Here is a 24,428-nt window from a genome sequence, read left to right as displayed (position 1 = left end):
TAACCACTTGATGCGCAGATAGTAGACTTATTTCCTTTTTAAGGTCGTTGGATATCTTTTTTTTTTTTTGTCCTTGGTTTCCTTTTTGTTGCTCTGCTGCGCACAGCCGCTGTTTATCCGCGCAAAGCTGCGGCTGCGACATGCGCTCAATAAGATCTGGAGTGGACTCGTTAGTGAGGTGTGTTCCTTCATGAAAACAGCCTTTTTATGTTGTTGCTTTTACCTGTAAGGTCGCTTCGTTTTTGTTAACAATTTTCAGACATTGCAACCCAGTATTCACGTGACTCCTCCGGCGCAGAGAGTTTAATGGACACAAACGGATTATTCTCGGTTTATTGAAGCTTTAATATTTGCGCACATGTGGATTATTTATCTTGCGCCTTTGTGACATTGCTGTATATATTTTCCCCGATGAGTTAAATCCACCTGTACAGTATTAATGTTGACAGTCTGCCCACTCAACGGCACTTTTTTTTCCAGGTCCTTTTGCCCAGGTGACCACAGTGATCCAATACGGGTTTTCCCACAAACCACATGACAAAAACGGATCCTGTCGAGCCACAAACCGACGCGCAGCGCTCACACGCTCCTCGTAATTCACCTTTATGTCATGTTGGAAGAGACAGGACCGATTTTCTTTTTTGAGTCTTCAGAATCATTGGACAGATTGGCGTTGGAGAGCAGTTTAGAGAGGATAATGATGTGTTTCTGCGGTCGGTGTCAGTCTCTCAATCCGACTCAGCGAGTGGGGAAGCGAGGGTGCATCATGTCCTCTGCAGGAAATACAGCAAATAATCCAACAGCCACTGAGATCAATACGTTTTCTCCCCTTTTTAAAATGTTTTATTAAATTCACTGATTAAGGTTTTTAATTAACATCCGGGTTTTAATTGTGTTTTTCATTTGGTGACAGTGGGATTTTTCCATTACATGCAGAGTCACTGCAGAGCTGAACAGATGCACTTAAATAGCTTTAAAGGTATTTATTAATAAAAATCAAGAATATATTGAGAGCTTACACATCGGGAAACAACAGCAAGTGTTAATGTGCACACATCTACAGTTAATACTAAATACAATACAATATGTAGCACACTTGCTGTAACCAAGGTGATATATTGTGATTTAATATATATACACACACAGATATATAAAATCAGAGTAAAAAGTTTACTTTCTTATGCAACCAGAACAATAGGATCTGCATTTGTATTTAACACAGGCCTTTACAACACTACTGTCCAGAGGTTGGTGTGTTTGAAGAATTGAGACAAAATCTCAAAACTAATATGATATTTTTCAATATTTTGTTACAGCCCTACTTAATACACCTTTAAAATCTTAACAATATAAGATAAAAATAGACTATTCCATAATGGAGACATTTGCTTGTTACAGCAGCTCAAGATACAACACAATAAATATATATATATATATACACAATATACATTGAATAAAGATAAAAACACAAAATGTAAGAGTTATATGTACACTATATACACCTTTTTATGTCATTGATGGAATATTGCATAGAGATAATTGTGTGTACACGTGATGTGTTATATATATATATTAAAGAATATTGCTTTGAAAGATGGATGAAATTTACACAAATATTAGAGCAGGAGGTGTAGAAATATATCTAATTGCACAGGACAAAATTATGTGTAATTTGGAGGAAATATAGGCTTTAAATCATAAGAAATAGAGCCAGATAATTGCATAGTACAGGTTATATAATCTTAACAAGAATAATCTTATTACAAGATAAAATAAGTGGTATATATATATTATATTAAGGGTTGAAAAATAACAGAAAAAAGCAACAGAGAAGAACATAATTGAATCCAGATGGTTTCTTTAGATTAGTGGTTCCCAACCTGGGGGTCAGGATCCCTCAAAGGGTCAGAAGATAAATCTGAAGGGGCATAAAAGGGTAAAGAAAAATAATATCTAAAAGAAAATATATATATATAATTTTATATTTCCCCCCTCAATACTCACAATAACCTCTTCAGGTCTGTGGAAATTCCTCAAATAAAACAATATATACTATTGGTGCCCTGCTGACCCAGGAGTCTAAGGCAGTGACTGTGTAATCACAATGTCACAGGTTTGAGTCTAGACCTCATTTCCCATCTGCTTACTCTCAATAAATGTATAAAATGCCCCCAAAAGAAAACTCTCTCTCGTGTCATCTCACACACATATTGCCTCATTTTAAGGGCTCACAAACCAAAACATTTGGGATCCAAATGCTAATAGCTTTTATAAGGCTTTTATAAGCCATTAGCATCCAGTTTTCCTCTTTTTACTTCCTGTTAAGAAGCTTTAAGGTTGCAAAGAAATCCAGATATAGTTTGGTTGCTGTTTGCCATCAAACATTTCCCCAGAAATCAGCCTGACCTTGTTCTTTGCTCACCTACGGGTCGCCAAAGCATCACAGAGGGTCTGCGAGGCCTTGTAGATTTGAAGAAAACTTTGATTTTATCTCTACATTTCATTAATTTCTATGAAGAAAACTAAATGATTTTTTAAATTAAATTTTAAAGTTAGGATTATAATTTAAGATATAAACTTTAAAGTCCTGAACCAAAGATGTTTTCACAGAACCTTGGACAGAACAATGGCCAAGTGTCAGTGAATTTAATATGATTGTTACAAAATAAGACAAAATACATAATATAGATTGTATAAAGCTACCTTAAAATATCAGTGAAAAAAAAAAAAGATGCAACATTTACAGGAAATAATCTGCTCAAAATTCATCCAAATCACTTGTTTTACACAAACCTTCTGCAGTTATTGTGTTCACTGTTTAAGTTCATTGTACAGTTTATTAGTGGTTCTGTAATGTTATTGTTATGCATTGAACATAATATGAAATATCCATAAAATATGTCATTTCAATCAGTGGCAATGACAGTTTACTCAGTGGCAGAAAAGGGGTCACTTAAGGAAAACATTTGGGAACCACAGTGCGAGAACATGTTTAAGTTTCTGTGTTTAATTTATATGAAGCAGCTGAAAATCTCCTGAGTCAGAAACGTTTTATCAAAGCTGAAACTGAACCGACCAATCGAAGAATAAGGAAGTAATTTAGCTCTTGAGCCAGTGTGCATAAAATGAAGGGTCAAACACAGTCTAAAATCTCTCATATAACATTTCAGCTTCATGGAGAAGTATGAACAATGTGGCTTTAGTCAAACAAACTCAACTCTCAGGCAACAGATCTGCTTAAAATTATCTCTTGTATCACATAGCACTGTGGTGTTTCTTTGAGTAGAGGGTGACTCATTCATTCAGACTGCACACCCATTACAGTGGGAGAGAGACAGACAGACAGAGAGAGAGATGGAGAGAGAGAGAGAGAGAGAGAAACAACCACCTACCAAGTGCCAAACTGGAGGCCAACCTCTCTCCTCTCCTCCCATCTCATTCTTTCCTATATGGGCACTCAGATGGGTTTGCAGACAGCGCAGTAACAGACTGAACAGTGCTGGAGAACCAAGAGAGGCAACCCCCATTACAAGATAACAAAGACAATTAACAGAGTCAAAGTCACACGAACAAAGTCCACGAATATCCTTGGAGCAGCATTTTTCTCCTTATCCGACGAGCTCTAAAAAAGGTAAATCTTCCCGACAATGTTGGGATTTTTTTGTGCAGACTTTTCTTTGATTTTTGGGTGGAGTCGATAACCCCTCCCATGTCTTTTTCTTAATTATACTCTTTTGTATGTCTGTTTTATGCCATTGTACTCAAAAGATTCTGCCGTTTGGCCACCGGATATTTTACAGTGGATTATGTTTTCAATTTCAATCTAAACTTGCAGTTATGACTTTGTTATACTCATATAGAAGTTTCCAGATCCACAGTTTTCCTTAAAAGTCAAAATCTTGCTTTTATGAGTAAATTAGGTATGTTTTTAATCAGAGTTTAATGGATTTATTATGATTAACAACAGTAGTTACAGTAGTTAATGTTGACTGTAGATTTATAGACTGAACTCTAAACTCAAGCACTAAAGTCCTGTTTTTATTGCACAGCTACACAAAAGATAGATATATTGTGCATGAAAAACAAACGTAATTCAGAATAATTAAGTTGATAATCATGTCTGTTTCTGAAAAGATAGCAGACAATGGCGACACCCAAAAACACTCCCCGAGGTGCACACACACCAATGTCCCCCAACCGTATCACCCGGCTCCAGGAGAAGGAGGACCTGTCCAACCTCAACGACCGGCTGGCCGTCTACATCGACAAGGTGCGCTTTCTGGAGGCTGAGAACGCCGGCCTGCGTCTGCGCATCACAGAGTCAGAGACAGAGGTCAGCCGGGAGCTGACGGGCCTGAAGGCCGCCTATGAGACCGAGCTGGCCGATGCCCGTCAGACTCTAGACTCTGTGGCCAAAGAGAGAGCACGTCTGCAGCTGGAGCTGGGCAAGCTGCGGGAGGACCACAAAGAGCTGAAAGCAAGGTGGGCTGCAGCACATTCAGTCTAAATCTGACAGGATTTAGTGTTTTCTGTGTGTGTGTGTGTGTGTGTGGAGAAAAAAACAGTGATAAACTACATTGACCAGAGAGGGGTGGGGGGTGTTTTTTAAGGGGGTCACAGCACATTTGAGGCCCCGAATTCCTTAAAAGCACCCATGTATGTTTGTGAGATGTAGTTTCTTCACAGTTAAAGCTCAGCTAGGTATGAAATATCATTCATAATGCTGAATAATAACGTGATAATAATAAATTGAGCTCATAAGCAATAAAATTAACATGTTTTGCTGCTACAGCCTCACGAGGGGCTGATATGACTGGTAGCTAATGGTGGCTAATGTTAGCAAACTTGCAATGTAACTGACATTACTAAGTCAGTCTGCCGTCTTTATGAATCTTTCCTACTTGAACTCGTAAATTTAGCATTTACTATTATCCCTTAATTATCCCAGTGGCTCAGCTAAAATATCATAGCTTGCTTTAAAGTTACAATTACCAAACTCTTTTGAAAGCACTTACAATATAACTGTTGACATCGAGCATTAAGATTATTTTTTCTCAGGTTGTTATGGGAGAACACATAGCACAGCAAAAATTGTGTAACTAGTTACTTTTATTTCCAAGATTAAAAAGATTTTTGGTCATAATCAGCCTGGTGTACCCTTTAATAAAAATGAAAAGACACTTCTGATCCAGATATTTTGTTAATCTGATGATCATGAGATGAAACAGCTGCCCCGAGGCGTCCGAAATCCCCGTTTCCAAACAAGTCATTCTCAGTCAAAGGCGTCCACTTGTCCATTGGTGTGTGAGTGAGAGGGTTTTGTGATTGCGGTGTTAGTATCTAAAACATTTCTGCACGTGCTTCCACAGCAGCAGAACACACTTACTCATTAGCTCTTAATAGCTGTTGCTTGTATAACTCCTGCTCACACTCTGGGAGCAGCGTTGGCCTGCTCCCGGGGGCCACTCCCTAGCTTTAGCATACCCTCCTCATTGCTCACTGTAGTTTTGACGTTGGTCCTCGACGCCGACTCCTTCCCATGCTTCCAGATCCAGGACCTGATGACTAACTCTTTCCTCAGTTTCTCCTCCTTCTCCAAAGTAATCATTATGCACACAATACGTGGCAGTGTTTAGAGGGCTCCACTCTTTCCTCCATTATTTTTCCATAAATATTGAGACGAGGGCAGTTGTGTGTTTGGCAAAGCCAAGCCGTTGCCATGGCAGCTTCTCAGCTAAACACCAACGGCTGTGGTTTGTGGCTACCATGATACACGGGATTGGACACAGATTGCTGTGGCCTATGAGTCATATGCACCGAGGTCTTTCCCCTGTTCCTATTTCATCCAGGCTACATCCTTATTCAAAAATAGCTTGTATTTGTAGACATAGACTTTGTAAAGAAAACTATAGTAATTCAGTTTCCTCTTGGTTATAAAGTTATAAAGCAAAATGGACCTATTCTATTTACTGGAACATCCTCTATCAGTTATTACAGACACATCCAGGAAAATGCAGCTTAACATCTGAGACTCTTTTGTGTCTTTGCAGAAACACCAAAAAGGAGTCAGACTTGGCTGGAGCGTTGCAGAGGCTCAAAGACCTGGAGGCCCTGCTGAACTCGAAGGATGCGTCCCTGACTACGGCTCTGGGAGAGAAGCGAAACCTCGAGGTGGAAAACAGGGACCTGAAAACGCAGGTGGCCAAGGTAAACTCAAACCTACGCTCAATTTATATCTCAGTGGAAACACATCTGGGGTCCATCTTTCTGCAGTTCGCCTACAAAGCTCACCAGCTCCCAGTTTGTCCCTCACGATCCTCTGTGCTTTCCAATTTGTGATAATAAATGTCAGCCTATCAAAGAACGAGTTATAACCCTGTGTTTGCCTTGAGCACTAGCTGTTTATTTCTGATTTTTTTTCAGTGGAGTTTGGAAAGGGCCTTGGGCTTTCACTGAGTAAAAATAAAATATGAACTATGTGTCTGTGTGAGAAAATGAAGAACAGTTCTTTGCTGCTTTCAGACCTTTCTCTTTCTGTCGTGGCTGCTTGAGCTCAGACATTTTGATTAAAGAGCAGCCTCCCTACTCTCCTGCCTTCTTATTATATTTACTGCATATTTCTGCCCTCTGTGGCGTGTTTATGCGAATGTCTGTGTATTGCTTTGTACTAATATTCATTTCCTGATCTGCTTTGTTAGCTGGACACCAGTTTGAACGATGCCAGGAAGCAGCTGCAGGATGAGATGCTGAGGAGGGTGGACGGAGAGAATCGCATCCAGACCCTCAAAGAGGAGCTGGAGTTTCAGAGGAATCTCCACTCGGAGGTCAGAGAAAAGTTTTTATCATCATCAATGAATCACCTTTCCTTTTCTTCACTTCACTTTTTCCCTTTACAGCCTCTGCCTGTTATTTAAAAAAACATGCACTCCTAGTTGATGATTTTGGTCGTTCTCAAACAGGAACTGCGGGAGACAAAGCGGCGCCATGAGTCTCGTATGGTTGAGTTGGACAATGGCATCCAGCAGGACTTTGAAAGCAAGTTGTCGGAGGCGCTGATGGAGATGCGTAACCAGCACGAACTGCAGATCAAAATGTACAAGGATGAGATTGAGAAGACCTACAATACCAAGGTTTGCTCTACAAAACATGTTTTCTCTTGTGGTCTTCTGTGGAAGATAAAATATCAGAAAACACATCATAAGATTGGTTATTAATTTTCTATCTTGCTCTGTCAGCTGGAAAATGCTCGTCAGTCCGCGGACAGGAGCAGTCACCTGGTTGGAGCAGCTCATGAGGAGCTCCAGCAGACACGAATCCGCGTGGAGTCCATGTCCTCTCAGCTCAGCCAGCTGCAGAAACAGGTGATCTGAAAGGAGCAGCTCACACAGATCACATTCAGGGACCTAATCCAAGATGCTTGTATCAATAATGCACTGCATCATCATGAACATGTACCCTTTAAGATTCATAGCTAAAGGGGCATTAAGTTTTCCTAACTCTAACTGTGTGACTCTTCTGTCTGATCCAGCTGGCGGCCCGCGAGGCGAAGGTGAGGGACCTGGAGGAAGCCCTGTCTAGGGAGCGGGACACCACGCGTCGTCTGCTGGGAGACAAAGACAGAGAAATGGCTGAGATGAGGCAGCAAATGCAGCAGCAGCTGGATGAGTACCAGGAGCTCCTGGATGTCAAGCTGGCTCTGGATATGGAGATATGTGCTTACAGGAAGCTGCTGGAGGGAGAGGAGCAGAGGTGTGTTGGCTCACAATGAGTTTATTGAATAAAATAAGAGTTTTGCAGTGACTCATGAGCCTCACCACACTTGTTTTCCCATGTTTGTCCCTGCAGGCTGCGTCTCTCCCCCAGCCCCCCGCCCACCAAAGTGACAGGAAGTCGTTCCTCTACTTCAGGAGCTCACTCTCGATCAGTCCACTACGGCGCTCAGAACTCTCCAGCCAAGAGGCGCCGCCCCAACGACACCGACAGCGAGGCTTCGAGCTTTGCAGGTGGAGCTGTGGCCCGCACTCGCATCACCCAGCAGGCCTCAGCCAGCGGACGGGTCACTGTGGACGAGGTGGACCTGGAGGGGAAATATGTCAGACTCAGCAACAAATCAGATGAGGTGAAAAGATGAAAAAAATTGTGGGGTGATTAAATATTATCTGAGAAATCCTAACAAGATTGCTTTTTCTGCTACAGTTGCACACTGTGTGTTTGGTCAATATAATAGACCCTGTTCCCACAAATTTCCATCATGCAGCTATACAAGGTCCAGTGTGTAACATTTAGGAGGATCTATTGTCAGAAATGGAATATAATATTCATAGGTATGTTTTCATGAATGTATAATAAGGCTGAGCTGTATTCAAATGGTTGCAATCTGCAGCTTTACCACTAAATGACACTAAATCTTACACACTGGTCCTTTAATTCATCACCTGTTGAGGGAGAATATAACTTGGATCATTTCAGACTATGAAAAATAACCACTTGCCCCCTCCTCCAATTCTCAGGATCAAAATTTGGGGAACTGGCAGGTGAAGCGGCAGGTGGGATCTGGTGTGCCGATCATCTTCAAGTTCCCGGTGAAATTCACCTTGAAGGCGGGACAGAGGGTCACGGTAAGCAGCAACTTTAATCAGCAGAAACACACATCAGCACAGTGAGGAACACAGTTACTTATACCCTACTGTACCTCTAGATCTGGGCCTCTGGTGCTGGTGGGACCCACAGTCCTCCCTCTGACCTGGTGTGGAAGACTCAGCCCTCTTGGGGCACCGGAGACCTGTTGCAGACCACCCTGATCAGTGCCAATGGAGAGGTATTTTACATTTACCAGTCAAACATGTGGTATTTGGACACTTTATTTAAGTGTCAGAAATGGGCATAAATATATAAATAAAACTTTTTCCTCCAGGAAATGGCAATGAGGAAGATCACCCGCACACACCTTGAAGAAGACGATGATGACATGGTGAGAGAAACTGCATTAAAAACATACAAACAACATATATTGTCTTAGTAAGGCCTCAATGTGCCACCAGAACATCTTCAATGTGTCTTGGCATTGACTCTACAAGTCTGTGAAACTCTTTTGAAGATGAACACCATTCTTCTAAAAGATATTCCCTCATTTGGTGTCTTGATGATGGTGGTGGAGAGCGCCGTCTAACACGCCTTCCATAGGTGTTCAACTGGGTTGAGATCTGGTGACTGCGGAGGCCATAGCATATGATTCACCTCATTTTCATACTCATTTCAATTCCCCTGTGTCCTGGAAGAACCACTCCTACCTTTATCCTAGGACTCTTATGATAGGATAAAGAACAACTTGTGTTGATTTGCAGGGCTAGGCAACCTTTAGGCCCTCTCCAGTGGCTCCTTGTGGTTTTGAAAACAAATTATATGGAAATGTGTCATTGTTGTAGGCCTTAAAAGGTTCTTACATTCTCCAATTGTAAAAATGTGTAGTCATTACACACAAATGAATACATTTTTTTTTAAATTTCACGTAATATCCTGACCTGCTGCCTTTCTCTCTATATTTTACCGTGTTATCAGTCTTGAGTCTGCCTTCGAAGACTTGCTATGGGCTCCAAATCCAAAAAAGAAAAGTCTTGGAGGACAATTGGCTTACGGTTGTGCTTGATCTGTCGTGCAAAATCCATTCAGTCAATCAGCATTATACGGCTCAAATATGTTTTGCGGCACCAGGCAGATATAGTTTTTGCTTTTTGGGGCCAAAATGGCTCCTTTGATGGTAAAGGTTGCTTTATGATGATGGGTTTATTTAGTGTAACCGTACTGTAATATCCCACAAAATCAGGATCAACTCAGAATTCATACATGCCACAGAGCCTGATTGGATGTTAATTGCTTAATTGCACCATGCAGTTCACCTTTGTGGAAGCATTTGTTAAGTTTCTCCTCTCATTTTTTCCTTTAATTTCACCCATCTGTATCTGTATGTACACACATAACACAGGAATCTGCAACACTAAGAGGCAGTGAGCAGCATTCAGTTTTAATTTTAAGTAATTTTAATGATAAATGGAGCTGAAGTACATCAAATTACACCTATAAAACATTAGGAACACCTTCTGGGATGCTGAAAAGCATTAGCTATTTTAACACTCAGATAATCAATATGATTGTTGGAGTGGTACAATATATCAGATAGAGAGTGGTTTGTTATCAGGATGCAGAAACATATAAACAACCTGTAACTCTGTATTGTTGATTTCTTTGGTCTGGAGAGTGTAACAACAACCAGATTTTGGGGGAAATTAATAATGTTTCAGCAGAATAACACAAGATGTAAACACATCATTATCGATTCATTTACTACTCACTATTTTATGGATTAACTAATGTCTATAAAAAGTAAGAAAAAGGCCCTCACAGACATAAGATTCAATTTGTTGTTATATAAATCCTAGAAAAGAAGCAACGACCACTAATATGAATACTAAATCTGTCTGTTTGCCTCAGCAGGTGGCTCACAGCACCTGTGGAGACAGTGAGTACAACCTGCGGAGCCGGACGGTCGTCTGCGGCTCCTGCGGACTTCCATCAGACAAATCCAGCAGCTGCTCCGTGACTTCAGCTTCCCGCTCCTTCCGCAGCGGAGGCATCTCCGAGGGTTTACTGCCCCACTCCTACGTGTTCAGCACAAGCACTCCGCGCAAGGTGGGACGCTGCAACACCTACAGCTGATATATGATGACTTTTATCACTTTTAAAAGGTCTTTTTAGAAAGCAAACAAACAATTCAGCTTCTCTTGAAGCATTTTTTAATGTTTTATTTAAAGATCAAAGTGTTTAATTGACATTTTTTTCTGTCTTATGATGATTGTAACTTTGTCGATCTTTCCTCTTAGGCTGGAGGCAGAATGGAGAGCTGTCCAATTATGTGAGCCCATGGATCCACGCTGAAACACTTTCAACTATTCAATTAATTTTTAGTTATTAGTTCTTTAGTTACCAGCTGTAGTTAGTTCACTTCATGTACTCTGGAATATTTTTTCAAGATATTGTATGCAATGAAACTTTATACTGCTTTTTTAAAAATAATGTACATAGGCATGCTTGTGAAATATTTTCTTAGATTGAAATCATGATTAAAGCAGGCAGTTTTGTTTTTATCTGTGACATTAAGGGATTTAGATTTCTCCCAGGCTTCCTGCATAGCAGTAACATATGAGCCTAGCAGCTACTTTAACAGCCTCAAACAACTAAGAAGTTGACGATAGCCAGTAAAGTAGATAAAAATCCTACATTCTTGTGCTTTTCATAACACAGTTCAATCAGATTTGCATTACACTCTGTACTGATGCAGCAGGGTTGCATTAAATTTATTTGTGTTCATGTATTTTCAAAAAGACTTTGAATTTGATCCTGAAAAGTAAATTGAGATCAACTTCGCTACAGATCCACAGAATATTATGTATTTTTTACTGATATCAATAAACATGTTTTCCTAATTCTGACATATTTTGTCTTGTTCAACAACAGTGGGACCGTCTAAGTACTTTTTTTGTCACATAGCATAGAAATATTATAATGTGCAGGATATTTTAATTGTGGGGTTAAATCTGTTTGAATGTAGCAGTCTGACAAATTTACATGGATAATAATTTGTGTTAAATATATGAAAGAGAACAACAAGTTAATTAAAAAATGAACTGTATATTTAAAACCACCAACATTTTAAAAACATAAACACAACACAAAATGTTTACCTCGGATTATTTTATCCATACACGACCTTCATTCAAAACACGAGATCAGAAATCAGAGTAGAATATTTATTTTATATTTATTTCAGGTGTAAAGTGTTTCCATTTCAAGTTGTACTTATATTTCTATGGAGCTTTATACTATTATGTCATTACATTTCAGAGGAAAATGTAGTTTTTTCTCCACCACATTTATCTGCCAACTATAGTTGCGATTAAGATTTTAGCTCACTAAAATGCTGCTTACTAATCCAGCAATAATTATATTAATAATAAATATGATATATAACAATAAAACAATCCAAAAGGGGCCATTGTGTGTAATTAACACCTTTGTGTACATTTTGAGTGCATTCTGTAAGTACGCAGGAGGATTATTATGGTGTAGTATTTCTATTTCTACTTAAGTGAGAGGTTTAAATACTTCTTCCACTACTGAAAAAGAACAGTACTCAACCCAATGACTCCTCCTGTCACAGTACTTTCTTCCATATCAGTATGCTTTAGAGATAGGGCTTTTATTTGTCTCCTTCCTTTGGGTTCCTGCTCATGTAGGAGTGGAAGGAAATGAAAAGAATATGGATATATTGGCAAAACGAGAGCAAATGAAGATAAAACGACCATAAAGGATCATATATGCAAAACCTGGCAGGAATACTGGGACTTATGTGACACTGGAAGACCTTTATATCTTTATAATCTATAGATCTTTATAATATACAACAACATGTAGGCACAGAGCAGGAGCCCAAAGGAGAAACAGCATTAAATCACACACTCCAAATCATAGACAAGACCCCTAATGCACTCAAACTGTCAAACATATATTAATAGACTGCAGAAAACATGAACCAGAAAGGAGGAAATTAATCTAGAGACATACTATTACAAGGGCTTTTATTTTGAAATCAGAGCAGCGTTGTTATGTTTCCAAACCAGGAAGTGGTTGTCAGCGTGCTGCTGCGTAGTTTCACCTTTAATCGGTTTATTATCGACCTGTAAGTTGTGTTTAACAGGACAAACGTGCATGTGAAGTTGTTCTTTGGCGAGAAAAAGCTCGTTAACATCTGGTGAGTGTCGCTAACACCTGAAGGTAAAGCTCACAGCTCAAATGCTAAACGTTAGCCAGCGAGCTAACAGCCTGCAGACTGAAGCTGAAGTTGGACTTTTATGTTTCTGTTTGTCGTTTATAAACTCTAAAAACAAACCTGTGTGATCAGCATACTGCAGTGTGCTTTAAAGGGTTGGTTAGTTAGCTCGGCTGCTGAAGTTACATTTAATAAACAGAGAAAATAAACATCACACAATCACTTAATTAATCAGGTTTAGGTTCATTAAATAGAGTTCAGTATCAGATTGTATCATTTCCATTTGTTCTTACTAAAACCACTGGTAAATAAAACATATTAGGTGATTGACATTTAAATAATTTGTCTTTTATTGTGTTAAAATACTAAATATTTACTTCTCAAATGTGACAATTTGTTGCTTTTCTCTGTTTTGCATCACTGCAAATGTCTTAGTTTGGGATTTTGGACTGTCAATTAACTATTATTTTCTTGATCAATAGATTCACAATTGATTTTCCTCATTGATTTAGTGTTTAAAATGTCAGAAAAGAGTTAAAACTATCGCAGTGGTTCAAATTGACGTCTTTAAATAGTGTTTTTCCTCTGATCAACAGTCCAAAACCTAAAGATTCTCAGTTTACACCGATATAAAACAAAGAAAATAAGTATGTCCTCACATCTGTGCAGCAAATGTATTAGATTTAACTTTAGGTTGTAATAATTAGTTGCTGACAGCTCTACTTCAGTGCAGTATGGTTGTGTCTGATGACTCAGCCATGAACACAAGTTTAGACTTAAAATGCAAAGTTTACAGAAAAAAGGAAAAAAACACACAGTTTACTTTAAGGAATCTTTGTGTCATCTCTTCCTGTGAAGCACATTGAGCAGGAGTTGAGAGCACAGGGGATGATCGAGGACTGTGAGTGTGCAGCCTGCAGGTGGATGGAGGGGAGCAAAGAAATGCAAGCAAGCGATCGGTGAAAGCAACGTAGCAGCTGTAGGAGGCAGTGGCGTCTGATGTCTGAACTATAGCTCGCAGGCTTTCCTCATGTAAAACTTTCTTCCTTTGGCTCTACAGTTACACTTCTGTCTGCTCATGAAGTCATGGGATCGATGTGGGTGCTGACTTCCTTCAGTTCAGGGTAGATCACTGTGGCCTCTTCTGTTCCAGGAGTTTGGATCCAGCTGGATGTTGAGCGTTCGGGCTCTGTTTGGGATCGGATTCCTGGTGACCTCAAGGGCCGCGACAGTCCTCGCTCAGACAGGGACATGTTCGCTGTCCGCAGCGGCTAACAACCACAAGAAGGACTGTTTCAGCAGCAGAGCAGCGTCCACCATGGCCCAGACCATCAAATATCTCGGGTGAAGTTTTAAAAAAAGTGTCCACAGGGCAGTAAAACTTACAGACTGAATGTGTGTAGACTGTCCATACTGACCTGTCGACGCTCCACAGGCAGGAGGAGGCCCAGCACATTGATGAGGAGCTCTTCAGTGAGTACGGCTTCAGTGTGGACCAGCTGATGGAGCTGGCTGGACTCAGCTGTGCCACAGCCATCGCCAGGGTGAGATGTCAATCCAGGCTCTTATTTTGAAATAAAAATGTTAAATGTAGATTATTATTTTGAAATATTCTTTTTTTTTTTTTTTTAAGCAAAAACGTTTCTTAAATGTGAAGATTTGATGCTTTTCTTTCTCATATAATTATAAACTGAATATGTTTGAAGTTGTCGGGAAATTGTAATTTTCTTAAAATTGTTTTCTTTCTTTCTTACATTTTATGGTCAAAACTATTGTTGAATTAATGAAGAAAACCAGATTAATTGATAATGAGATTATGTGTTAGTTGCAGCCCATTAAACTGTACTGGTGAACAACCAGTTTAGGGCAGGAATCGGTTGTATTTGTCTGATTATTATTATACACTCGTCAGCTAACCATCGTTATCAAAGATTGACAGCTTTGGACAAACAAAGTTTTTATGTTCCTTATTTTTGAATTTCTTTTGACTTATCAGTCAACATTATTTGTGTAGCACTTATTATACAAGTTAGTGCAGTTTAAAGTGCTTTACAGGCAAATGCACACCAAAAATACAAATATATATATATATATATATATATATATTTGTGAATTTAAGTAGAATTATTAAATCATAATAAGTGACAATAGATACAAAACAACAATAGTAACCACTTCGGTATTATAATATAAAACACTGCAGAATGATCTTATTTTGGTATTATTTTGATATTATTGATCTTATTTTCATTTAGTTATTTATATAACTATAAACAGGTGTTTTAAACATCTTAAAAGGTCCATGTGTGTTACCAGGAAACCAGGTTTTGCATTAACAGAAATCCGATTACTGCCTGAAGAGGGAAATAATCAGATTACTCCGTCTTCTCAGTCTGCATCACTCGAAGCATTTCTGTTGAGTAGCTGCTGTAAAAGAAAATCCTCTTTTCCTTGTCAAACAGTTGTGGTGCAGCGCTGTATAGATTTTCTTCTGCCTGCAGGCGTATCCGGTTACTTCCCTCGTCAAGGCCCGACCTACTCTGCTGGTGATTTGTGGACCAGGTAACAACGGAGGCGACGGCCTGGTCTGTGCCCGACATCTTAAACTCTTTGTGAGTGTCCTTGTGTGACAGTAAGAGACTCTGCAGCAGTGGTGGAAAGTAACTGAGTACATTTCCTCAAGTTTTATACTTCTACTCCACTATAAAGATATTGTACTTTTTACTGCACTATATTTTATTCAACAGCTTCTAAACCTTATTCTGAAGTAAGTAATTGAGTCCTTAAAGGCACATTTTTTAATGGAAAGTGAGAAAACAGTTTTTAAATGCAAATCAAGTTGTTTTAATACTTTTATAAGTCAACTTTTTCATAATTTGAGAACGGAGAGCAGAAATTGTGCCTTATTTCACATATTTTAAATTCATTCTTTTAATTAAAATTAATATTTAATATTGCAATGTTATAAATATTACTTGAATTACTCAATTATTAATTTAAATAAACAGATTGTAGATTATTAAATGGATAATAATCCTATAATAAACAGTATATAACACTAGAAAAGGGTCCTTTTGGAATAAGAAGTCTTACTTTTGTTACTTTTGTTCTTTTATGTAAGGTTTTGAATGCAGGACTATTACTGGTAGTTTTTACACTGAGATATTGCTTCTTTTACAAAAGTAAAGGACCTGAATACCGCAACTCAACTTTATTTACACCTTTCATACAAACACAGCCCAAAAGTGCTTCACATAACAAACTGAAACGACACATAAAAACTGAAATTAACAACGTGAGACAAATAAAACCTACAAACTAAGGATATAACATTACTCCAAAGTAAAAGTAAAATTAAAAAGATCTTTAATTTCCTTTTAAAAATACTGGGAGAGCTCACCGTTCTAATATCCACAGTCTCGGGGCATAAAAACAAAAGAACTTCTCACCAGTATTTTTATGGGACACATAAGGAACATTTAAAAGGAAAAGCAGTGGACGACCTCAGTAGACGTCCGTAGGTTGTTGCCCGTTCTGTACAGCACACTAGATTAACGCTAGCGTATTTAGACTTCGAGGCGTTCACAGACAGTCTGTGTGTGCTACATAAAAACCTCCATTGAACCAATCTGAAGGCGTTCTTTACTGGACATTTACTGCGCTCTGTCAATCTTTCTACCTCTTTGTTTGTCCTCGTTCAGGGTTACGAGCCGACCATCCTCTACCCGAAGAGGCCAAACAAACCTCTGTTCCAGGGCCTGACCACACAGTGCCAGAAAATGGAGATCCCCTTCCTGACTGAGATGCCTGAGGTTTGGTGTCTATCAATTATGTAGCAGCGTTATCTTCAGTGGGGCGGTGTTGTGTTTATGAGCGTGCATTTCATTTCTAGCTATGAGAGTGCTGCATTACACAATATTAGCTCTTGCTAAATGAGGCTGCAGTTTAGATTAGAAGTCAGAATCATCCCTGTGGGGGAGTTGGGGTTTCTATTGCAATGAACAGCTTAGTCAATTATATAATTGACTGAAATGATGCAGAGTCTGGATTACTGGCTTCACTGAAGTTACAATTTATAACACGTTTTCAGTGTTTTTACAAAAGTGCTCTTTGATTAGTAGATGAAGTAGTTGTATGTTGGTCTTTTGAAGCAATGTAAAAGAAAATGTATGTTTATTTATTTCTTTCTTTTCTCAGGCTAAAGTGATTGACGAGGCTTACAACCTGGTGATAGACGCCATCTTCGGCTTCAGCTTCAAGGGGGCTGTACGAGAGCCTTTTGGTTCCATCCTCAACGTGCTGAAGAAGACGACAGTCCCCTTAGCTAGCATCGACATCCCGTCAGGTCAGTCCTCGCACAAGAATATGGATTTCCGTTGAAGGAAACACACTTCCTACCTTGTTGGTGAATTTTAATACTGCTACCGAATAGATTATTTCTTACTACATCCAGTTTCTCTAGTAAACATGAACTCATATTATTGTCTTAAAGTGCTTTGCTCCGTTGAGTACAACAGACTGTTTCTAGTGAATTAAATGTGAATTAGGCAGTGGCAAACATGGTGTTTAAGACATAAAATATACAGGTATTTTGAAGTTATTATATGAGTATAATTGTCCTGATTGTTAATATGTCCTCTGTGGACTGAACTGTGACATCCTGTTTGTCTTTTTTTTTTAAAGGTTGGGATGTGGAGCAGGGCAGTGCAGACGGACTGCAGCCCGACTTGCTCATCTCTCTCACTGCTCCCAAGAAGTCGGCCTCCCTCTTTAGAGGACGTTACCACTTCCTGGGAGGCCGCTTTGTGCCACCGGGCCTAGAGAGGAAGTACCAACTCAACCTTCCTCAGTACCCCGACACGGACTGTGTGCTACAACTGTAGGGGGACGTAGGGGCGATGAGATTTATCAGTGTCGTCTTTTAAAGGAATATTTCAACATTTTGGGGAGAAAAATTACCACAAACATAGTTTTTATGTCTGTGATAATTGAGCTTGAGTGTGGCGGCTGATCTGGCCGGGGTCACAATCACAACCTTTTCATCTACTATGGGGCAGGTTTGATACGATGACTGTACAGAGCAGCTACGTTCAGCTCAGCGCGACGTCGCCTTTTGTTGCTCTGATTGGTTGTACGTCTGTCCACCTGCATCCAGAGGCAGTTAGGGCTACACCCGTCGATAACGCCCCCTGGAAATAAATAAAAAATGAACTGAGAGCTTCCTTTGCCAGATACGGTACCACCATGTCTGTGCAGAGACCTGCACTTAAAACTATCTGGCAGATACATCGTGGTCATTTGTAATCGTTAGAGGAGCTGGTTGCCATATTTTTTAACTTTAAACAGAGCCTGCTTCCAGTCTTCATGCTAAGACTCAGCACACAGCCATCAGAGCGGTATCAATCTTCACATCTCACCTTCTGGGGTGGAAATAAATCAAATAATTATGCTCCCCTAAATGTTGAACTGTTCCTTTTAAATCAGGGAATTTGATTGGTTCCCATTGTTGTGGAGGATGATGGAAGCTGTAAATCCACTAAGGTGAATAAAATAACTATTTCAGCTCTAACATGGTGTTTGCTTCGGCTACATGAAAAAAATAAATAAATAAATACCGGAAGTTGTCTGCATTATGTTTTCTTGCAGCGACAGCCATCCATTTAAACTCTCTAAAATATTTACAAGACACATCAGCAGTTTCCATGGTGACGTGCGTTCGTTATTACCATCAACAGAAGACTTCTCCATCACGTGTACTTTTTTTCAGTTTTTTATTAGTACATCTTTAGATTTCATTGAATGTACTGTACAACTAGCAACTGGAAAGACAGTCTATCATAGTCCATTACATTTTATTTTATAAATAACTGTACCATACCATACGTGTTGTGTGTCTCATGATTTATACATTAGGTGGCGATGATGTAGTAAAAAGCTTTCTTTCTCAATCAGCCTCTTGCAGTCTTAACAGGCCATCATAGTACCACTTAACATTTTATAGAAACGTGTGACTACATATACTTAGAGAAATACTGTATGTACAGTATATGCTTTTGACAATGTGGCTCATTAATGCATAATGTTTTTCTCATGTAAGTGCAGGACATGCTGTTGCGCACAGAATACTATATACAGTGCTGGTACCATGCTGTCTTTGTAAGTCATATCCATTTGTGGTCTTTGTCAAGGAAAAGGTAAAATAGAGACTTGAGATGAAAAGGAGCTTTTCTCCTAAGTTGTCTACATGCAGGTCAGAGGGTGGAAGGATGTTTTTAGTCCACGGAAGAAGCCTGAAGACAAAAGACAACATGTATTAATGGACGTCACAGTTTTTATAGAAAGTCCAGTTCATTAATAAACATTAGAACCTCTAAAATATACATTAGGTTGCTGGTTTTTAGGTTCAATTAACTAAAGCTAATACAGTTTAATATAAAAACTCATAAATGGTGTTGATTCAACTTTATGATCATTTTGGAGGATGTAGTTTGTGGTGCTATTCAATTGTTTTGTGTTAAGCTGACAGGTTTTTCTAATATTTAGTCTACCATCATTGATATAAATTACAACATCTGAACATTAAAACCATCCTGAAGGTTAAAAGTATTGCAGGACAGTTGTATCAGACATTAGCTTTAGCTTAAAAAACTGGCAACTTAACGTAGATACAAGAGTTTAGGTATTTTTTTCCCCCAGAAATAAAACAAAAACAAAAACCTTTTTTCATTTAACAAACGAGAACATACCTCTCATGTGTTTAACAAACCATTTTCCAGGAGTTTTTCTTGACAATACAGGACAGCACTTGCTTACAAACGGTCACATAAGCTGCAGTTTTGGGCAAATTGACTACATTAATTTGGCCACAGCCCATAAGTAACAGTTCAAATCAAGTAGAATTGATTTTATATTACATCAAATTCATCTTCTAGAAGTTAAATTGTTAATTGCACTTACAATTAACAATTATCTCTTTTATGGGTAACAAATTGACTAATACAATTTGAAGCATCGTAATTTTAGCTGATCTTGTTTTTTGATGGAGGCATTTTATATTTTGTGGAAATTCTGGATTTCAGGACTATGTTGTTTTTTTAAGCTCAATTGGGAGGTTCGATACCCAGAACTAGGTTAGAATTGGTCAATAAGGGACTCTGTGTACCCTAAATCCACCAATACATTTGATTTTAGAAGCATAAAGAATGTAAAAGGCTTCATTAAATGGTAGATATCTCATTGTGGAAAGATGCTGCTGACATGCATTTAGAGATCACAACGTACCTGTGCTATTCTCCGACCTGCACTCCCGCACAGTTATCTTTACTTTCCGAAGCTATCGCTAAATATTCAGCATTTCTAGAAAGAAAAGAGAAAAATAACAACCATCAGTGGTGATCAGTGTTAAACGTTAGCACATTAGCACAATGAAATGGGTGGAAAAATGCAAAAACAAAACATCATAACTAGTTGTATGACAGTCTTTTTTGTTCTTTTTTTGACTTACAGGAGGAGGAGGAGGAGGAGGAGGGAGGTTTTGATTTTTACTAAGGAGGAGGATGACAGGATGGGACGGACAAGACGAAAACATGACAAGTAGTCACAGGGAGCGTGAGACGTTAGACAAAGAGACACAAGTGAAAACACACAAACACAATGGAAACATTGATAATCTTAAAAATAAGTAAGAGGGCAGGTAAAGTGAACAGAAGAGAGGATGTAACAAAGTAAAAGTCTGAATTATAGGTGTGTGATTTCAGCAGTAGCACATGAATACAGCATGGCAGTATTCATGAGGAAATACACACCGAATGTTTTGAACACATCGAGTTTGGGAGGGGCTGCACAATTAATAGAAGTGCAATAACTAAAACACAGAAGCTGCAATTGTTTGATTAAAGTGGGACAAACAGCATTATAATTAATATTTTAATTATTAATAATAATAAGTACTGTAGTGTGATTTCGCCACAAAATCTCATATTCATCATCATTCTATATCATATTAAATGCTTGTGTGACCCTAACCTTACCCCAGATGTGTTTACATTATCAACATATATAAAGATGGACAACATGACAGCTCTCCCAAAGTGAAGCCAAAAAATCTCGACTAAAAAAGATCAAAGTACACGTCAAATAATTTTTCCCCAAAGATGGTTTATGTCATTTTAGGTTGTTCTGAGTGTTAAATTTTGTTATAAGCTTTGGTTTTGATTAGTTATTTAAAGCTATAAAGAGGGATTACAGGTCAGCGTCCGTATCCGGGATATTTTGGCTTCATGTTTGTACAGTGGGAGGAATCGGAGACGCAATGTCCATCGTTTATATGTCCATGCTTTACATGCACCAGAGCCAGAAATATCTCTCAAATATCTCTGTAGGTATTTGTCTTAAAAATGCAGCACTCTGTTTGAGCTCTACATTACTTATATAACATTTTAATACTATTGCAGGAACACCTTGTATCTTCATAGTGTCTGTTTTTCAACTACTGACAAATGCAGCAATATTTTTAGTTTGATTGCTATTCTTTCTCTATAAGAAAGAATCTTCTCATCTATTAAAAAAAAACAAGCAAATGCACTTTAATCTCTCAGTAAACGTCAAAAACAAATCACCAAAGCTGGAGATACAAGGTTTTAACATGTCGTGAGCGACATGACATGAATGTGCAAACAGACTTACGCTGCTTCTCTTAATGCTTCTTCCCCGGCTGCTGATATTTTCCTGTAGCAGTAAATCATCTCTATGAGGAGCCAGACCTGAAGGCCGATGATGGACACGTACATCATGACCTCGGACACGATGGAAGCTGTTCCTCTGGTGGCTGCACACAGGAAGTCAGGAAATCAAGAAACGCTCTTACAAAGCAGGAAATATTTAGAATTCGGCTGTTATCAGGTAAAATCCAACCTGTTAGGATGGGATTTACAAAGTGTTACTTACTGTATTAACCACAACAACAACAAAATTCTCCGTCTGGCTTTCGTGAAAATTCTGGACAACGTGAATTATTTCCAGAATATTTGGTCCTTTTAATGAATTTCCAGGTGTTTCCAAAGACTGGAAAACTACTCTAATGTGTGGAGGGTTCACTACATTAAGAACTGTTGCAGACTTATTAGTGTGCAGTCAAAATAGACAATAAGGAGGTTTTTCCTGCTCCTGCTGCAGAGACGTTTATTTAAACACCCTAATGCAGAATGTCCTTATAAGCTGCAAGTCGGACTTCATGCATACAGACAATCCATATTAAGTGCTTTTGAGCTTTCACTCATTAAGATCTGGCAACCACTTGCACCACACATTTTAGTCTATTCATGCGTCTAGGGCGGATGGGATAGCTATTGGATTTTTAAAAAAGTGTAATTGCATTTGAGACAGATTGAAATTGGAGGCAGTTTTATGTTTAAATGCTTTAGGTCCAATATCTCCTGACCCAGTAGGAACCTTTCAGACCTCTCAGGTCGGCTGGTTCTGGATTACTGTTCCCAGAATCAAGACTAAGCTGCCTTTAGTTTCTGTGCTGCTCAAATTACTTAAACAATACTTCCAAATCCAAGCTAAAGGCCGACCTGTTTACCATTGCTTTTAATTATTTCATCTTTTAATCTTTTAATAATTCAGTTTGTCTGATTTTATTTTATGTGCTTCTGCTTGCTTACTGTTGTTGTTTTTGTTGTCTGTTTCTTGCTCTGCTTTTGCTTTTGCTTGTGTAAAGAACTTACATTACATTTGACCATCCATTAAATGCTTATCGTTACAGAGCAATGCAATAGTTAGAGCGCTGCAGTTGATTTCATCCTACCTTTAGCCACCACACTGAGGTGGACCACCTTGGTGACAACAGTGTTGTACTCGTAGTTAGCGTAGAAGAGGATGCGGTTGAAGAAGCAGCTGTAGGTGCCCGTGTCGTTGAAGGTGACGTTGAGCAGGTAAATGGACCCATCTTGGATGTCGTTGCTCCTCTTACTGCCGTTCCAGTCCAAGCGGTCCAAAAACTGGTCGTGTTCAATGGTGGGGCCATCCTCGTTGTAGGTGTAGATCTGGTTGCCAGGGAGACATCAAGGTTAATCAAAGTGCTGCTGTGACCGAAAAATATGGCTACACAGTTCATCGAAACATTATTGAGATCGCAATGTGGCCAAGTGTAAGAAAACAGTATTATAATGAAGTACTGTAGTTCTGAAGAGATACCCTGGACTATAAATCTTGTTCCTCAGATTTAAGATTGTTCGGAGGAGACCCCAGAAGATTTAATTTTTTTCAGTTAAGATTTTAATTTGTGATGCAAAAATGATCAGTCTCTCACTAATCCTGAATCAAATCCCAAAACCTGTCAAAATAATGTGTTTTTAGCTATCGTGCAGCCCCACAGAAAACTCATCACTTCTGCACGTTTATTTTATATTTTGAATGTAATTTCTGTACTTTCTTTTGTTGTATGTATTATTCCAAATTATTATTTATGTTTCGTGCCTCCTTGGACTGTTTCTTGTACTGTGGCTAAATGAGAGTTTCCCCTATGGAGATCAATTAAGTTTGATTTTTTTTTAAAGGGGCCAGCGTGTAGGATTTAGTGGCGTCTAGCAGTGTAGTTGCAGATCTCTCGCTTCACCCTCCACTTCCACACACCCAGGAGAAACTACATCAAGAGCCGGTGTTTGGTTTGTCTGTTCTGTTCCACTGTAGAAACATGGTGGCTCAACATGGCAGACTCCACAGAAGGCGACCCGTGGCGTCTGTAGATTAAAACAGCTCATTCTAAGGTAACAAAAACATAATAATTCCTATATTCAGGTGATTATACGCTACTTAAAACACACCTATGAATGCTATATTAAATGTTACACACTGGACCTTTAACACCTTTTGCACACCAGTGGCAAACAATCTCTGGAGCTTTAATAATCTCTGTGGTGTAAAATATCACAATTGATTCCATATGAACCTCGTGACGACCTCAGCACTGGGTATGTGTGTGTGTGTGTGTGTGTGTGTGTGCGTGCATGAGACAGAGAAAGAGAGGAAGAAAGAGAGCTTGGGTGTGCACTATATATATGCATATATAAATAGCTTGTGACTTGAGGAATGTAGCCTAGGACAAGTTTGATTTTAAGGATGCTTGCGCGACTAAAACTCCTCCAGAAGCACGAAGCCTTCCTGTACTCTGGTCTGCTGTGTCAGTTACATTTTGTGCTGGCATAGAAATTCTTCAGCAGCACCAGTGGCTGATTTGTACTCACATGAAAAAAATCGGCCTCTCCTTTGGGCCTGAAGTACCACTGGATGGAGGCACGACCATCTACCTCACTCCTCCTCTTGCAGGAGATGCAACCCAATTTGAAGCCCCGGCCGGCCACCGCCTCGGTGTCAGAGTCCACCTCTGCACAGGCCCCATGACACTCGTACCCTGTTGAGAACAAAAAAGAGATACATAAGCTCATTACTCTGGGCCAACATGATGTAGCAACACATTATGAAGGCCACAGTCAATCAGCTCAAACTCACCAAACAGGCTGCAGAGAAGAGAAAGGATCAGTAGGTGTGATGTCGACATGTCACCGGATATTAGAGCAGCTGTTTTATTTGACGAGAGGCCTCG

At 39.1% G+C, this 24,428-nt stretch overlaps 3 protein-coding genes across 10 annotated transcripts in view; 2 read left to right on the top strand and 1 right to left on the bottom strand.

Moving 5' to 3' along the window:
• The first annotated feature begins 36 nt into the window (after window positions 1–36).
• Window positions 37–11,486, top strand: LOC127358420 (lamin-A). 5 transcript variants are annotated; one of them, XM_051391508.1, is made up of 14 exons: window positions 37–178; window positions 481–3,631; window positions 4,135–4,482; window positions 6,051–6,207; window positions 6,699–6,824; window positions 6,960–7,130; window positions 7,236–7,361; window positions 7,529–7,749; window positions 7,846–8,119; window positions 8,511–8,618; window positions 8,699–8,818; window positions 8,915–8,971; window positions 10,489–10,686; window positions 10,878–11,486. In XM_051391508.1, exons 3-14 carry the CDS (start codon window positions 4,145–4,147, stop codon window positions 10,911–10,913), a joined length of 1,932 nt encoding a protein of 643 aa, XP_051247468.1. In that variant the 5' UTR covers window positions 37–178; window positions 481–3,631; window positions 4,135–4,144; the 3' UTR covers window positions 10,914–11,486. The 5 variants fall into 5 exon arrangements, with proteins under 5 accessions (XP_051247468.1, XP_051247469.1, XP_051247470.1 ...); XM_051391509.1 differs by having other exon boundaries at window positions 82–178; window positions 3,462–3,631; XM_051391510.1 differs by having other exon boundaries at window positions 131–3,631; window positions 4,139–4,482.
• Window positions 11,487–12,650: 1,164 nt separating this feature from the next.
• Window positions 12,651–18,443, top strand: naxe (NAD(P)HX epimerase). 4 transcript variants are annotated; one of them, XR_007882429.1, is made up of 8 exons: window positions 12,651–12,805; window positions 13,977–14,167; window positions 14,259–14,367; window positions 15,325–15,435; window positions 16,525–16,635; window positions 17,021–17,168; window positions 17,507–17,844; window positions 17,979–18,443. XR_007882429.1 is itself a non-coding variant. In XM_051391554.1 (7 exons), the coding sequence occupies exons 2-7, from the start codon at window positions 13,995–13,997 to the stop codon at window positions 17,704–17,706; spliced, it is 852 nt and encodes a 283-aa protein (XP_051247514.1). In that variant the 5' UTR covers window positions 12,651–12,805; window positions 13,977–13,994; the 3' UTR covers window positions 17,707–18,443. The 4 variants fall into 4 exon arrangements, 3 of the variants coding, with proteins under 3 accessions (XP_051247514.1, XP_051247516.1, XP_051247515.1); XM_051391554.1 differs by having other exon boundaries at window positions 17,507–18,443; XM_051391556.1 differs by having other exon boundaries at window positions 13,884–14,167; window positions 17,507–18,443.
• A 134-nt stretch (window positions 18,444–18,577) lies between these two features.
• LOC127358453 (sodium channel subunit beta-1-like) overlaps window positions 18,578–24,428 on the bottom strand; it is a 7,251-nt gene continuing 1,400 nt past the window's right edge. The window contains exons 1-6 of the mRNA XM_051391566.1: window positions 24,335–24,428; window positions 24,070–24,236; window positions 22,632–22,869; window positions 21,509–21,650; window positions 20,105–20,179; window positions 18,578–19,113 (exon numbers count right to left, since the gene is read on the bottom strand). The exon at window positions 24,335–24,428 is cut by the window's right edge and continues 1,400 nt beyond it. Coding sequence (XP_051247526.1) covers window positions 20,110–20,179; window positions 21,509–21,650; window positions 22,632–22,869; window positions 24,070–24,236; window positions 24,335–24,383 — 666 coding nt within the window. The 5' untranslated portion in view covers window positions 24,384–24,428 and the 3' untranslated portion in view covers window positions 18,578–19,113; window positions 20,105–20,109. The remainder of the gene's footprint in view (window positions 19,114–20,104; window positions 20,180–21,508; window positions 21,651–22,631; window positions 22,870–24,069; window positions 24,237–24,334) is intronic.

Source organism: Dicentrarchus labrax, unplaced genomic scaffold, assembly GCF_905237075.1.
Source record: "Dicentrarchus labrax unplaced genomic scaffold, dlabrax2021, whole genome shotgun sequence".
NCBI classification, from domain to species: Eukaryota; Metazoa; Chordata; class Actinopteri; family Moronidae; genus Dicentrarchus; species Dicentrarchus labrax.
This window is presented reverse-complemented; position numbering and strand designations above follow the sequence as displayed.

What these genes read in the sequence shown, in the direction of transcription:
- naxe (XM_051391554.1), top strand. Translation starts at nt 13,995, where the DNA reads ATGTTGAGCGTTCGGGCTCTGTTTGGGATCGGATTCCTGGTGACCTCA. An exon ending in CAGACCATCAAATATCTCGG is followed by an intron (nt 14,168 to 14,258) that starts GTGAAGTTTTAA and finishes GACGCTCCACAG; the next exon opens with GCAGGAGGAGGCCCAGCACA. An exon ending in GTGCCACAGCCATCGCCAGG is followed by an intron (nt 14,368 to 15,324) that starts GTGAGATGTCAA and finishes TTCTGCCTGCAG; the next exon opens with GCGTATCCGGTTACTTCCCT.
- LOC127358420 (XM_051391508.1), top strand. Translation starts at nt 4,145, where the DNA reads ATGGCGACACCCAAAAACACTCCCCGAGGTGCACACACACCAATGTCC. An exon ending in TGAAAACGCAGGTGGCCAAG is followed by an intron (nt 6,208 to 6,698) that starts GTAAACTCAAAC and finishes CTGCTTTGTTAG; the next exon opens with CTGGACACCAGTTTGAACGA. An exon ending in TCAGCCAGCTGCAGAAACAG is followed by an intron (nt 7,362 to 7,528) that starts GTGATCTGAAAG and finishes TGTCTGATCCAG; the next exon opens with CTGGCGGCCCGCGAGGCGAA.